This window comes from Cucurbita pepo, chromosome LG11, assembly GCF_002806865.2.
Source record: "Cucurbita pepo subsp. pepo cultivar mu-cu-16 chromosome LG11, ASM280686v2, whole genome shotgun sequence".
NCBI classification, from domain to species: Eukaryota; Viridiplantae; Streptophyta; class Magnoliopsida; order Cucurbitales; family Cucurbitaceae; genus Cucurbita; species Cucurbita pepo.
In genome coordinates, this window is record NC_036648.1 from 1,789,412 (window position 1) to 1,803,601 (window position 14,190).

A 14,190-nucleotide genomic window follows, 5' to 3' on the forward strand; every position below is an offset into this window, starting at 1 on the left:
ATTATAATTGCAAANAAAAAAAAAAATAAAAAAAAAAAAAAAAAAAAACAATAGTTGTACTTTCTTCTTATAGAATAAAAATAAAAATAAAAATGAAATTTTTGAGATTTCTGCAGAATCAGTATTTGAGGACGAAATCGTCTCCAATTAATGTGTAATTTCTCTAGATTTAACAATTGCCCAACTCATTACAATCCAGAGCAATAATTGGAATGCTTACATTTCACACTGTCAAGCAATCACAACAACTAAATTGAAACAACAAAAGTTCAAAAGAATAGAATATCTACTATTANTTTTTTTTTTTTTTTTTTTTTTTTTTTTTTTTTTTTTTGTTCCTTTCAATATTTGACGTGCCATTAAATTATATATAATTTTATGACATAGACTCCCGACACTTTTTTAATGCTTCTTCTATGAAAAACAATGAATGAACATATCGTAAAAGCAGGATAGGGAACTTAAATATGACATTATTGTTTATTTTAAAACAAGCACAAGATAAGAATTAAAAACAAGAAATACATATTACATGTATAGAGTTCTACCGATATACCTGAAGGAAGGTCAGAATAATGAGCAAGATAGCACCTATAACAGAGATAGAAGCCCATGGTGTATAAAAATGGTCATGTTTGAGTGCCGCTCTCGCTCTATTGTAACGTCTATTGCAGTGCTCTCGCAAGGCAACACTGATATCGTTGAAGTGGATACTATGTGGGACTATGACAAATTTACGAAGATCGTTGAACATTTTTGAAACTTCTTTATCACTTCCTCCAATATCGTTGATTATGATTCCGGCTTTCTCAAGTAAACTCACGTCTAACTCTGTGCTTATCAAATAATCCATGAATGTGATATATTGGATACACTTGCTCTCCTTTGCTAAGGAAATTTGCTCAAATGCTATTAAGTTTCGAATTATGGTTTCAAAGTTATCATCAATATGTAAAGGTGGAATTTCGAAAACCCCATTTTTAAAGCTTTAGTCCATCAGAAATGGGATATCTTTTGCTTTCTTGAGGGTGATACCAGCCTTGCGGAGCTTAGTTATTGATGGAGGAATAACGAATTTGGTTTCAGTAACGTTAACCATAGAAGACCACGGGAAAACGACAAAGAACAAACTTAAGAAATCGACAAAGTGCTTCGGTGTTATCGAAAAAGTATTAGAAAGATGATATTTGTTAAACAATTGTAAAAACACGTGTGCAAGTTGTATAACGGAGATGGAGACACCTATAAGGTCAAGCATACGTTGAAGAAAGGAGAAAGAGATTTGATTTTCGAGCTTAACCAAATCAAAATTTATACCAAAATTTATACCAGGGATTCTTTTATAGAATGAATAATCTCCATTGTTTGGAATTTTAGGGAAGGCAGTTGGATGACTTTGACCATAATGTAGTATAAAAAACTCCACTATAAAACCACCATCCACAATCATCATTTCATCATTTCAATAAAATCCTTCTCATTCATATGGGGTTCTGCATAGCAATTTTGGTCCTCTTCTACCCAACTTTGAACATTTTTCACAAGATTCGAGCATTTTTCACAAGATTCTCCAGTAGGTTCATCGAGTTATTCAGATGATTCATCTTATAATTTAAACGAATTAGAAAGTTATTAAAGCCTTGAAGCTTATATAGTTCGGTGGCTATCAAATTTGGACTACAATCTGGACTACAATGGTGAAATGGGCCGATAGAAATGACTTGAGGGATATAGGTTTTATTATTCATCTCGCATAGCAGTTTGAGAACTCGATAGATGCTAGATTCTACAATAACCCGAGACAGTCGTTCCAGCCTATCTCTTATAGACATCACAACATTTTCACAAATTTGTTCAAGCTCATGAATTCTAGCCAGAAATTTGCTCTTTGGTTGATTAACTTCAATATGATTATTTTCCATTTGACTTGAAAAATATCACGTTTTCAAATCAGCTCGAACACAAACAACAATGCATATATACTTTAGAAACTTAACTAAATAATGTAAGAAAGATATGAAAGATAGATTTATGAGACTAATGTAATAGTTGTCACATCAATTTATTTTTATTTTTTTTTATCAAATTATATGTAAACTCGATAATAGGAGATAGTTGTTTCATTATTTTTTCGATGAATATGACAACATTACCATAAAGTTGTTCCGCTCTCTAATTTATTTATGTCATATTGTTAGACATTTGTGGAGTAAGAAGAGAGAGGTATTGGAAGTGGAAGAAATATGAAGACAAGCTTTTGATAACCAAGGTATATTATGATGGGGCCGGACATAAATGATCACATGGAGGTGTAGATGTTGTAGTAGAAGTGGAAGCAAGAGCGATCGTACTCACCTACCCACGAACATAAATGAACAAAGAGACACAAAAATTTACATAGTTTAAAAAAAAAGAAATTCTTCTACATCTACGGGTTCTAGTCAATCACTATAACCAAAGTGTTTACAAGTGTGTCTTTTACACTATCATACTTACAAAATTTCTCTCTATTGTCTCGAACTTGATAGGAAGAAAATGTTGGTGGTGAACGAAAATGAGTGAAGAAAGGAAGAGTCTTTTTGGAAGAAAACAAGAACCCAAGCCTATGGTCAAACTATAAGTTTAGTATTCTAATTTAGAGGTCGGTATCTATTTGGTTCATTTTTTTAAAGTGCCTAATAAATCTTTATATCTTCAATTACCTATTTAATGGGGGACGAATATAACTTTGTTTCTAGTACACATAGAACAAGTTCAATTTTTTTTTAAAAAAAAAAAATATTCTATTAGATATAAATTTAAATTTTAAAAATTAATGGCAATTTTTACCAGTCTATAAACTAAATAGAGTCCATTAATAGACTAAATTTATTATTTTAATTCATGTTAAATAATATATATAATTTTATGATTTAATAACCGGAAAGTTTAAGGATTTATTAGATAATTTTGAAAGATTGAATTTATATTTTAAATACCTATTTATTGAGAAAAAAGAAATTAACGTAGGATTCTTTGAAAGTAAAAATTAAAATAAAAAATAAAAAATAAAATAAAATTGGGGAGGGGTTCTTTATGTTCCCCTGTATTGATCTTTTGGGAATGTATTTTGAAGTGCAAGAGAAGTAACCACAAACATATTTATTATTTATGTTACTTCATGCATATGGCCTAAAGTGAAGTTTCTTTTGGTCCCATTTATTTATTTATTTACGTTACCCGTGTGTAACGATAAAAATATTTTTGATAAGAATTTAAAAAGTTATTCTAAAGGTAGTCGTGCACAATAAATTTACTAATTCTTTGTTTACAGCTAGCGAGAGGCCAACTTAATGTCTCATTGCCATTCTACTCGATAAAACATTCTCTTTATCTTCTTAATCATACTGTATCGGGTATCTCGAATCTTCTAAAGGCATGTAATTTGTAATATAATATTTTTGAAAAGTAATACTCATATGCTAAGAATTACATGAAAACATGTCAATTTAACAGTATATAGGTCGATAATATTTTTATGATAACGGTAATGGTCAATAGATTCAAAATAAGAAAGTAAAATTAAGAACTAGTTTGTAAATGGGTTAACGTTTTTAAGGTACTCTCCATCCCTTTCCTTACTAATCATATTGTACGATGTGTTGTATTGTTTGGTTGTTGGTTGAAATGAAATACTCAGGTTTTCATATATTTTAAAAATTAGTAAAAAGAAGGAAGCAAAAATGAATTTAAGGGATAAAGGACAAAAATGAAGGTGGAAGAAAAATGACTTAACTAGATAAGAGAAGCAACATACATATATATTATATGGATTTCTAAGGTTTACTAGGAAATGCAGATATCCCAGAGAATATAGTTTGAGCGAGAGTTAAAATAATAAGCAAAGTTGCAGCACAGAAGGAGATGAAAGCCCATGGCGTATTACAATAGTTATGCATAAGTGAAGCTCGTGCCTTGTTCCATCGTCCATCACAATGCTTACGTAAAGCTTTGCTGGTATTGTTGAACTTACTGTCACATGGTAGTTCAACAAATTTGCAGAGATTGTTAAACAATTTTGAAACTTCTTTATCACTGCCTCCAATATGGTTGGTTATGATACCAGCTTTTACAAGTAAATTCACGTCTTTCTCTGTACTTATCAAATCATCCATAAATTCGATATATTGGATACACTTGTTTTCATTTCCCAAGGGAAAATGCTCAAATGCTATCAGATTTCGCATGGTGAGTTCGAAGACATCATAAATAATTAAAGGTGGGATTGTGAAAATCCCATTTTCGAAGCTTAGGTTCATTGCATTTGTGCCATTTTCTGCTTTCTTAATGGTGACACCAGCCTCGTGAAGCTCAGTTATCGATGGAGGAGCTATGTTGATGTCATTTAGAGGCGTCTCGGGGACAACGAAGTAGAAGCTTAACAAATCGACAAAGTGCTTAGGTTTTTCCGACGGTGCCTCAGAAAAAGAACAATTGTAAGCAAATCCACATTGTAAAAATGTACTTGCTAATTCTATAAAGGAGACAGAAGATGTTATATTTGGTATGAGGTCGAACAAACTTTCAAGAAGGAAGAAAGGGACTTGATTTTCCAACATAATCAAATCAGGAAATAGCTCGCCATATCTTTGGTGGAAGGTAAGATCTAAATTGTTTGGAGTTTGGAAGCATGTATTTGGGCAGAGTCTGTTATAATTTTCTATCAAAAACTCTACTACGAAACAACCATCCACAACCATCATGTTAACAAATTCCTTATCATTCATGTTTATGGGCTCTGCATAGCAATTTCGAACTTCTTTCATGCAAGTTTGAGTATTTTTCTTAAGCAACTCCAATGAATCCCTCTCGTTACCTAGACGGCTTAGAAAGTTCGAACAACGTCGAAGCTTATATGGCTCAGTGGCTAACAAATCCTTTCGATGGTGGTGAAATGGACCTATGGAAATGACTTGAGGGGTATAGGCTCTATGATTCATACTGTGTAATAGTTTAGGAATTCGAAAGATGCTACATTTTTCATTAACAGGAGGTAACTTATCTATCATTTCTTTTATGGGTAGTACAACATTACGACCATGTTGTTCACCTTGTTCAGCTTCATTAATTCCTGCCATATTGCATGGTTTGTCGTTTACCTGATCAACTTCAATAGTCATAGCTTCACTAATTCCTGATGGTTTGTCGTTTACCTGATCAACTTTAATCTGTCTATTTTCCATTTCAAACGAACCTCCACGTTTTCAAATTCCCTTGAATAAAAAGTAATGCACATATATTTAAAAGCGAAGGAAAATAAGGAAGCAAAAGTGAATTTAATGAAACGAATAGATACCTTTGTGTGCAAATTGATGGAAGAAGATAGTGGTTGTGAATGAAAATGAGGGAAGGAAGTGGAAGAAATAAGAAAGCTAAGGTTGCGATGACCAAGTAAACTAATGGCTGCCTCATATATATGATCGCATGGAGGAGTAAAGCAGAAACAAGAATATCATATTCACACATACGAACATAATGAATAAAGGAGTAAAGCGGATATAAAAGATGACGAAAAAATTTTAATCGTTCAACAATTAATACGTCATTAAATAATATATATAATTTAATTTATGGATCCTTAGCTTACAACGTTGCATGGTTTGTTGCATGAGAAACAAGAATGGAAAAGGAGTAAAGAAAAAGAGAGAAATTATGATTTAAAAATGAAGAAAGGAATAAACAATTGAGTAATAAATAATTCCAAAATTCCCACTTTTATTAAAGTTACAAAATTAGAAAATCCAAATATTTATTTCCCTTTATCATATCATAGGTTTAACAACTTTCTCTCGTATCATATTAATACTTTGGGTTAAAATTATATACTTTCACTAAACCATCGATTTCTATTTTTGGATGATGATGATTCCAATTACTTTCATTGTCAACCCATCTCTAATTAATCATATCATTACCACTAAACCATTAGCTTTATTTGGATTAACGGATGGAGTTCTCTAAACCAATTAGAGCTAAACGAGGAATCTAATCCAATTCAACTTTATAATAATAATATTAATTAATTAAAATTTAGGTATTAAATTATTATATCTAATAAATAATACTTTTTTACTTCTGGAGTATTTTTTAAAAAATTGGTTATTCATTTGGGCATAAATTTAAAATTTATTGTCGAGTAGATTTATTAATTTTAAAAAATGTTAAAAATATAAAACATCTATTTGACATTTTTAAGGTTTAAAAATAACTAAATAAAAAATTTAAGGATTTATTAGATACAAAAATAAATTTGGAGAGATTGAATTTATATTTTAAATACCGATTTAGTGAGAAAAAAAGAAATTAACATACGATTTTATAGTATTTTAAAGTAAAAAATAAAATAAAAAAATAAAAAATAAAATAAATTTTGGGAGAGGGGTTCTATATGTTCCCCTCATCTTTTGTGATGTATTTTGAAGTGCAAGAGAAGTAAGCACAAACATGTTTATTCTTTATGTTACTTCACGCATACGGCCCTAAAGTGAAGTTTTTTTAGGTCCCGTTTATTTATTTATTTATGTTATTCGTGGGTAACGATAAAAATATTTTTGATAATAATTTTTAAAAGTTATTTTAAAGGTAGTCGTGCAAAATAAATATATTAATTCTTTGTTTACAACTAGCGAGAGGTCAACTTAATGTTCCATTTCTATTCTACTCGATAAAATATTCTCTTTATCTTCTTAATCATATTGTTCCGGGCAGCTGTAATCTTCTAAAGACATGTGGTTTATAATATAATGTTTTTGAAAAGTGATACTCATTTGCTAAGAATTACATGAAAAGTTATACTCAATCAAATTTGGACTCTTTCAATTTGAATATATAATTATTCGTTGTTTTAATAAAGGTTATGCTTTATTTCTTTTTGAATTTGAAACTTCAATTTGACTAAAACTTTAGTATAAATTTTATCAAAATACTTTTTCTCATCCATATAAATAAACATAATTCAATAATAATTATTGACGTATATTATTATTATATTTAAATTCTTACACTTAGACTATTAATTAAATATTACCGACTATCGTAAATTAATACAAATATATGAGTATCTTTAATCAATAAAAATTATTTTTTATAACTTCGACTTATTAAAAGAAACATAATTTTATAATTCTGGCTTATTACATATATTATTTAATTTAAGAATAGAAGTTTACTTATTTTATTATAAAAAAATCTAATTTAATAATTTTATTAAAAGAAACATAATTTTACAATTCTCTATAGTCCCTTCCTAAATCAGCAATTTCACGTCTTGGTTGGACTGGACCAAGCACTGCATAAACACAGCAAAAATGCTCACCACGTTCCTTAACTCACTGCCAATATGGCATTGCTCATAAGCTATAAGGCTCCTCACACGCTTTTCAAAATCGTTGTATATGTTGATCGGTAGCAGTTGTAGACACTCACCTTGGTCATTAAATTCTATGCCTGAAAATAACGCCGCATTCGTGAAGCTCAATGGTATTTGGTGGCCAAAATAGGTATTGGTTGGACTTTTCATGAGAATACGTACGAGTATTAGGCATTCTTGTCAGTGGCCAAAAGATCGAGAGAATTTTAGGAGCATATGTGAATGTCAAATAATTAATGTGTTAATGCGCTGTTTATTGTTTATTAATTTAATTTCTTCAACATCTGTTCAACCTTATGCCACGTAATTCGGCCCAGCCCGTTCAACATTCTCTCCTCTTCTCTGTTTCCAAATTGGGCCCAGCCCATTCAACATTCTCAATTCTCTGTTTCCAAATTCGGCCCAGCCCATTGCAACTTCAAACCTGCAGTGGACAACACATCCTTCCCCATCGGTTTTTCTAATTAGCCCGCCATTACCCAATCCTCTTCTTCCTTCTCCCACATCTCACCTTTCTTCTCCAGTTGTCAACAATGGCAACCTCCGCGCCATCGTCGACATCAACATCATCCACGGTTTGGATAAGAAATCTTTCTCCGGTTCGCATCTCGCATCTATTTCTTTCTAATCATACGTCAAATCCCTCTCTTCAGGTGTGTTTTCATTTTCTTTCCCCCTCTTTTTTTTCGCACTCTGATAGTAGGAATGTCTACTCGCATGTTTTGTTAGCGTTAAAAAATTTGGATTATATGAGAGCCATGCCTTGTCAGTATCACTCGCTTTGGCATCTGTATCTTCACTTGTTTGTTGCCGTTGAACACTGAATTTCTGTCCTATTTCATGCGACTTTGTATATGTTTGAATAGCTGGTTCTCGGAAAGTAGAATTGTAAAGATTGAATTTCTTTTATCTGAATCGCTTGTCGTCACTAACTTCATCTTCATACAAGTAATTTATGTCTTGAGTGTCGTGAATTTAAGACTAATTTGCGAGAAAACACCGGAGGGGAGTGTGTTGAAGAACAGGATGAAAAGATTGAATAGCTGAAGTTTGTGCCATTTTTTTAAAGACAATTTTCATTTGAACATTTAAATGCTTTACGCATTTCAAGTGCTTTCCACTGCTTGCGAATTAATGGCTATTCCTATTGAAAGAATAATGGATCATGGATCTCAGTCGAATCAACATGTAGTAATTCCATACGTTTGGGATGTTTCCATTATCCTTACATCAATATATACTCCCAATATCCTGTACAACGCTTCGTATGATTTAAAGAAGCATAATCTTATCTTTTTTTGTCCAATAATATTTGAATCTGTGATATTTCATTGCTGCAAGTTTGGACATCCATATAGCCCTAGGTGTAAAATGGATGTGCACATTACATAACTCAAAAGGTGTCTTCTCAGGGTCCCGTGCAGATCTGGCATGTGCACAACCCCCTTTGCACGTAACTTCATCCCAGTTAATTGCAAGTGAAGTCTTTCCTGCGCCTGTCGTTAAGGCACTTCTCTATCCTGGAGCAATTGTAAATGGCCTTGTCACGAACTTGACAGTTCCTAGCTGGAGTAACTTGTTAGACGTCTATAATTTGACAACGTGAAGGAAGCCTTTGCTGTTACTGATCTTCAACGCTAAGAGGTTCTTTTGCTTGACCTTCTTGTTTATTTTCAATTCGATTTGTAGAATTTGATCTATCCTATGGTTCTATCCTTGGATTCAGGCCCTTATTTTGGTCAGAAAAATTATGATTTATTTTAAATTTTCTGAACGTGGTTGGCTAACAAGACAAGCTTCCTAGAGTTTCCTTATGGAAAACCATCCGGGAATCTGATAGAACTCCTTTATTTATTCACATAGAGTGGCACATAGCTAAGGGAGAATTTGAGAGCCCCTCAACACCAAGATCTTACCCAAAAAGCACTCATATTGTCTATATTCTAAATGCTCTCTGCTAAATGCCAAGCTGACGCCCATTCTTTCTGATGCTTACGTACTATACCATTGGAAGCTATCACTACCCGCACGCCAAATAGTGATCCAGGTATACAATACTAGATGAGAGATTTACTCGAGTTGAAAATACTGGAAAAGTATGTCCAACAGCCTTTCTCAATTGGGAGACATGAAAAACTTGTGAGCAACAACCGTGTTTGGAAGATACAGATGATAAGCCACCAAGCCAATATGGTCATTGTAAATCAATAGCTGTATCTGTAGTATTTTCAGTCTATATTAAATGACTTGTCGTTTCAACCCAGGTTCTTGTGGGAAGCTATTTCTCAGTGGCTGGAGCGTTTGTGGGTGTTTTGAAGCCCGAGAGGATGAGCGTGTTCGGAAGTCTCTTGGTAATTTGGGGTCTTGTTAAGGAAGGAATCCCCGGAAAACCTGCGAACACAGATCCTTCCAAATCTGCTTATGTTTATCCTACAATGGTTGTTGCCGTTATCTGTGCTTTCTCATTGGTTAATTATGATGTGAAGAAGGCAGTTAGAAGTGCCCCTGTTCGACCCATTGCAAAGCCACTTCAGAGCTCATCAAAATCTAAGCTTAAGTGAGTGGAAGTGTAATTTCCATTCTACAGGTTTTGTTCGATTCTCACTCCAGAAGATTTCATGCATAAATATTCATTTTCTTTATCTATTAGTTGTGTTGTGAATGTGATTTACAACTTCTCAGATATTCTTTGCAGCACTATCAGACTTTTCCAGCTTCGGTAAAACTACATCTGTTTTGGTTCAATTGTATGGATCACAGAGAGGAGTTCCTGTCTGGTGATCCTGTCTGGTTCCGTCTTGTCTACAATATTGAAACTAATCAGGTAGGTTCAACTTCATATTAATGCATTCTGAGATGGATTTTTAAGGTACATCAAATAGATTGTTAGATTTATTAGGGAGGCAATTTGCGTTTTATGAAACATTTCAAACTTTTAGAGGCATCTATAAGGATATTTTATACAATAATAATTAAAAAAAACATGGGACAATTGGTATGATCTAAATTTATATTTGGTTAAATTGAACTATAGGACTTGAACTACTAAAGGATTTGTAGGATTTATTTATACTTGAGTTTAAACTTCTTAAAGTGTCTAGATCTCTAAATTCAATTGTAATTGTGTCTAACAAGTTTAATTTTTATGTCCAATTAGCTTTGGCAAATTTAAAATTTTAAAAAATTAAAAGATCTTTTGAATATAAATGAATTTTACTTGTAAATATTAAATTTATAATTCCTCAGCTCGACTTCAAAGACTATTTTTATAATTTTCAAACATCAGATCAAAGACTTTAAGGGCTATTTATTATTATTTTTCTTCTATTTGATGGGCCCTATCTTGATTGTCCTCTAACTTGTCGGTGAAGGCTTTGTTGACCAGACTCGAGTATGCACTTCGCCAATCAACTGGCCTCTAATTTCTCGCGACTGCTCTTACTTGCCTTTCCCCTTGTTTCTAATTTCCTTGTTTCTCCGCAGTTCAAAATGGAGCTCTGCGGCCGTCCCAACACAAATGAGAACAACAGTCAAGCAGAAATAGAAAATGAAACTGGTACTTCTGATCTAGTGGTACTATCCATTAATCGTATTCTTCAACAAGCTGTTTCATCCGGTTCTTCAGACGGTACCATTTACAAGGTTCCAGAACCTCTGCGCAGCATCAAGCCAGAAGCTTATACGCCCACTGTCATCTCTATCGGTCCTTTGCACTCCGGTAGAAAAGATCTTATGGCTAATTCACTCAAACCCAGGTACCTTCAAAACTTCCTTAATCTCACCCAGCTCCCCACCAACACAATTGTTGAAATAGTCAAGACTTGGGAAAAAAGAGCTCGCTATTGTTATGCAGAATCCATCGAGATGAGCAGGGATGAATTTGTGGAACTTCTTGTCTTTGATGGCTGTTTTGTGGTCATGCATCTCATCAGTTATTCCTTCTTCGAACTTCGGGCCTCAGATATGTCGAATTTGTGGAAATTCTGGGATGAACTATTTTGTGATCTGATACTGCTTGAAAACCAGCTTCCCTTCTTCCTTCTCCAATCTCTATACGACCTCTGCGCCTCTTCTCAACCTTTCAGCAAAGGTGTGCGTTTCATTGAACTTGTTCATCAATATTTCATTGAATCCCATAAAGGAGGGTTGTTTTCTCTTAAAGAACATGTACTTTTGGCTGGCATAGGCGTCCAAGTGAATCATTTTGTTGATTTATTAAGACTGCACTTTACTCATACACGTTCCGATAAAATGTCCTTCCAGCACACATTTTGGCCACCGAATGCCACTCAGCTTCACGAATGTGGTGTTATTTTCAAGACGGGGAAGGGCATAGCATTTAAAGACCAAGGTGGCTGTCTACAACTGCCGCAAATCAACATATACGATGATTTCGAAAAGCGTGTGAGGAATCTTATAGCTTATGAGCAATGCCATTTTTGCAGTGAGTTAAGGAACGAGGTGAGCAACTTTGCTGTGTTTATGCAGTGCTTGGTCCAGACAGACCAAGACGTGAAATTGCTGATTGAGGGAGGGATCATACACAACAACTTTGGTAGTATCAACGAGGTTACCCAATTATTCAACAACCTCGGTAAGCACATCTGCCCTGGAATTAACTCCTACAATTCTGATTGCAAAAGAATGAAAGATTATTGCAAGCGCCCTCGCCATCGGTGGATTTCGTTGTTGCGACGCAACTATTTCAGCACGCCATGGCTCTGTGCTTCCTCCATTGCGGCCATCCTCCTCCTTGCACTCACTCTCATACAAACGATCGTGGCTTTAGTTGACCTCTTATTCAAATGAGGTTCTTAATTAAATCTTATTTAAATGAGGTTCTTAACTGGATCCAATTCAAATTATGCTTTTCTGAGTTTAGAATTCAACAACTTCTAAGTTAGTTGAGAGATTCCAATTCAATGTTTAACTATAAGTTGGATCAATGTTTAACTATATGTTCAAGTTGGCTCTATTAAATTTATATTAAACGCACCTACCATTTTTAGTTTTAAGTGAGAACTCCATCTATTTCGATTGATAACTATGTGAGACAGAAACAGGTATATGCAATTACATATGAATTCAAGGTATATGCAATTACATATGAATTCAAGAAAAGATACCATACAACTAATATTAAATTTGACAAAGTATATTATACAATAATATAAACTTTCTTTGATTTAATTTTTATTCATTTGTACATTTATTATAAATAATGTGCCTTTTTGAATTTATTTAGCAGTCAAGTTATTCTCAAATAAACCATTTTAATAAAATTGTTAATAATTAGTACAATAATTAAAAAAATAATTATAAATGTCATATTTAAACAATCATATATGATTTCAATTATTTTTGTCTAGATGGGTTGGGCTTCCGTGGACCCTTAAAATAAGGTTTAAAAAAATGCATTTGATGGATTTTGGGGGCATTGAGAAGGATGGACGCTTTCAATGGCAAAAGGCCATGGTGAGTTCCATTTGTAATCCATGGACCTCCGATTGAGAAACCATGTCCAAGTTTCGTGGCTAGTCTGTGCTCTTTAGACTTTTCAAATTTAACGAATTGAAATATCTGAGTTGCTAAGGAAGAAAAATCAACCGAAACCCGGTTAGTAGTGGTGAATGAGAGCAGATTGGGGATTTGAAGAAAAACAAAGACGAAACTTAGTTCACAAAGTGTTCACTTCTTTTTCGTTATCTCATTCCTCCCAACATAAACACGCATATATTTTAATTTATTATCATTTATTGTCTCTCGAACAATTAAAAATCTCCAAAATTGATAGATAATACAATAAAAAAAATTAATAATAAAAAAGAAACCACAAAACCACAAGTACTAAATTTTTAAATTTTGTTTATTAAGGACTACGTAATTGAATATTTAGGATTATATTAATAATAATAAATCTATTAAATATAAAGGTAAAGGTTTAAACACAATTTTTTATCTTACCTTTAATTTGAAATATATTTATTTAAAATGATAGTTATATTGGTAAAATTCTAAATATTATTACTATTTTAATTCTTTTTTTTTTAATTTAGTATCTATAGAAATGAGAGAGAGAAAAAAAAAACAATTAAGGCCCATAAAAAGACAACTTTCTAGGTCCAAGCATCCGTTGTTGGACTAAAATAAGTAGCCCATAAAAAGACAGACAACGTTAATTATTATTCTTTAAAAAAAAAAAAAAAAGAAAATGGACAGTATACGACAAGCTATCAATCTAAGCTTCTCAAATTAGTGATATAATGAATTCAATTTCGATTAAATTATAAATTTAATTCATGAACATTAATATTTATTATTTATGTCTACTTTTATTTAGTCGCTTAACTTTAAAATTAACAAATCAGTTTTTAAAATTTTGAATTTTTTTTATTAAATTCACAAATATCCTAAATACAAAAATTAAAAATTTTAGCTTTCCTCGCAAGTAATTTAGATCAAGGAGCCGTCAATGGACACTTGCATTTGGAATAGACGACCTCTCCATTTCAATAATTTGGAATAGAGGACCCAATATCTCAATAATTTTAGAATAGAGGACTAACGTTTCATTGTCCAATAGTTGTCTATATTTACTATCGAGAATTGTTATGAACATTTGGCTCATCCTGATAGTAGGACATTCTTTCGTATTGGTATATGAATCATCTTGATTAATGTATGAGCATTATTATTGTTATGCTGATATAAAAGTTTGTCTAGCATTGTTTGAAATGTGAAGTTAGTATCATTCTTCATCTACCTAAAGATAATTGAGAAGA

General features: G+C 32.5%; 2 protein-coding genes and 1 pseudogene across 7 annotated transcripts; 1 reads left to right on the plus strand and 2 right to left on the minus strand.

The window, feature by feature from the left end:
* Positions 1-515: 515 nt before the first annotated feature.
* On the minus strand, positions 516-1,922 carry LOC111805482 (annotated as a pseudogene).
* A 1,831-nt stretch (positions 1,923-3,753) lies between these two features.
* Positions 3,754-5,423, minus strand: LOC111805322 (putative UPF0481 protein At3g02645). The gene is made up of 2 exons (XM_023690339.1): positions 5,336-5,423; positions 3,754-5,252 (listed from the first exon to the last, which is right to left on the minus strand). Exon 2 carries the CDS (start codon positions 5,220-5,222, stop codon positions 3,816-3,818), a length of 1,407 nt encoding a protein of 468 aa, XP_023546107.1. The 5' UTR covers positions 5,223-5,252; positions 5,336-5,423; the 3' UTR covers positions 3,754-3,815.
* Positions 5,424-7,888: 2,465 nt separating this feature from the next.
* LOC111805320 (UPF0481 protein At3g47200-like) lies at positions 7,889-12,392 on the plus strand. Of its 6 annotated transcripts, none has more exons than XM_023690334.1 (6): positions 7,889-8,061; positions 8,821-9,052; positions 9,272-9,455; positions 9,673-9,965; positions 10,091-10,232; positions 10,892-12,392. In XM_023690334.1, exons 4-6 carry the CDS (start codon positions 9,736-9,738, stop codon positions 12,215-12,217), a joined length of 1,698 nt encoding a protein of 565 aa, XP_023546102.1. In that variant the 5' UTR covers positions 7,889-8,061; positions 8,821-9,052; positions 9,272-9,455; positions 9,673-9,735; the 3' UTR covers positions 12,218-12,392. The 6 variants fall into 6 exon arrangements, with proteins under 6 accessions (XP_023546102.1, XP_023546106.1, XP_023546101.1 ...); XM_023690338.1 differs by lacking the exon at positions 9,272-9,455 and having other exon boundaries at positions 10,892-11,498; positions 11,672-11,849; XM_023690333.1 differs by lacking the exon at positions 9,272-9,455.
* The last annotated feature ends 1,798 nt before the right edge of the window (positions 12,393-14,190 follow it).

Excerpts from the sequence above, each read along its gene's own strand:
- LOC111805320 (XM_023690334.1), top strand. The coding sequence starts at position 9,736 with ATGAGCGTGTTCGGAAGTCTCTTGGTAATTTGGGGTCTTGTTAAGGAA. Across the intron at positions 9,966-10,090 it reads TCATCAAAATCTAAGCTTAA|ATATTCTTTGCAGCACTATC; the intron begins GTGAGTGGAAGT and ends ACAACTTCTCAG. Across the intron at positions 10,233-10,891 it reads ACAATATTGAAACTAATCAG|TTCAAAATGGAGCTCTGCGG; the intron begins GTAGGTTCAACT and ends GTTTCTCCGCAG.
- LOC111805322 (XM_023690339.1), bottom strand. The coding sequence starts at position 5,222 with ATGGAAAATAGACAGATTAAAGTTGATCAGGTAAACGACAAACCATCA.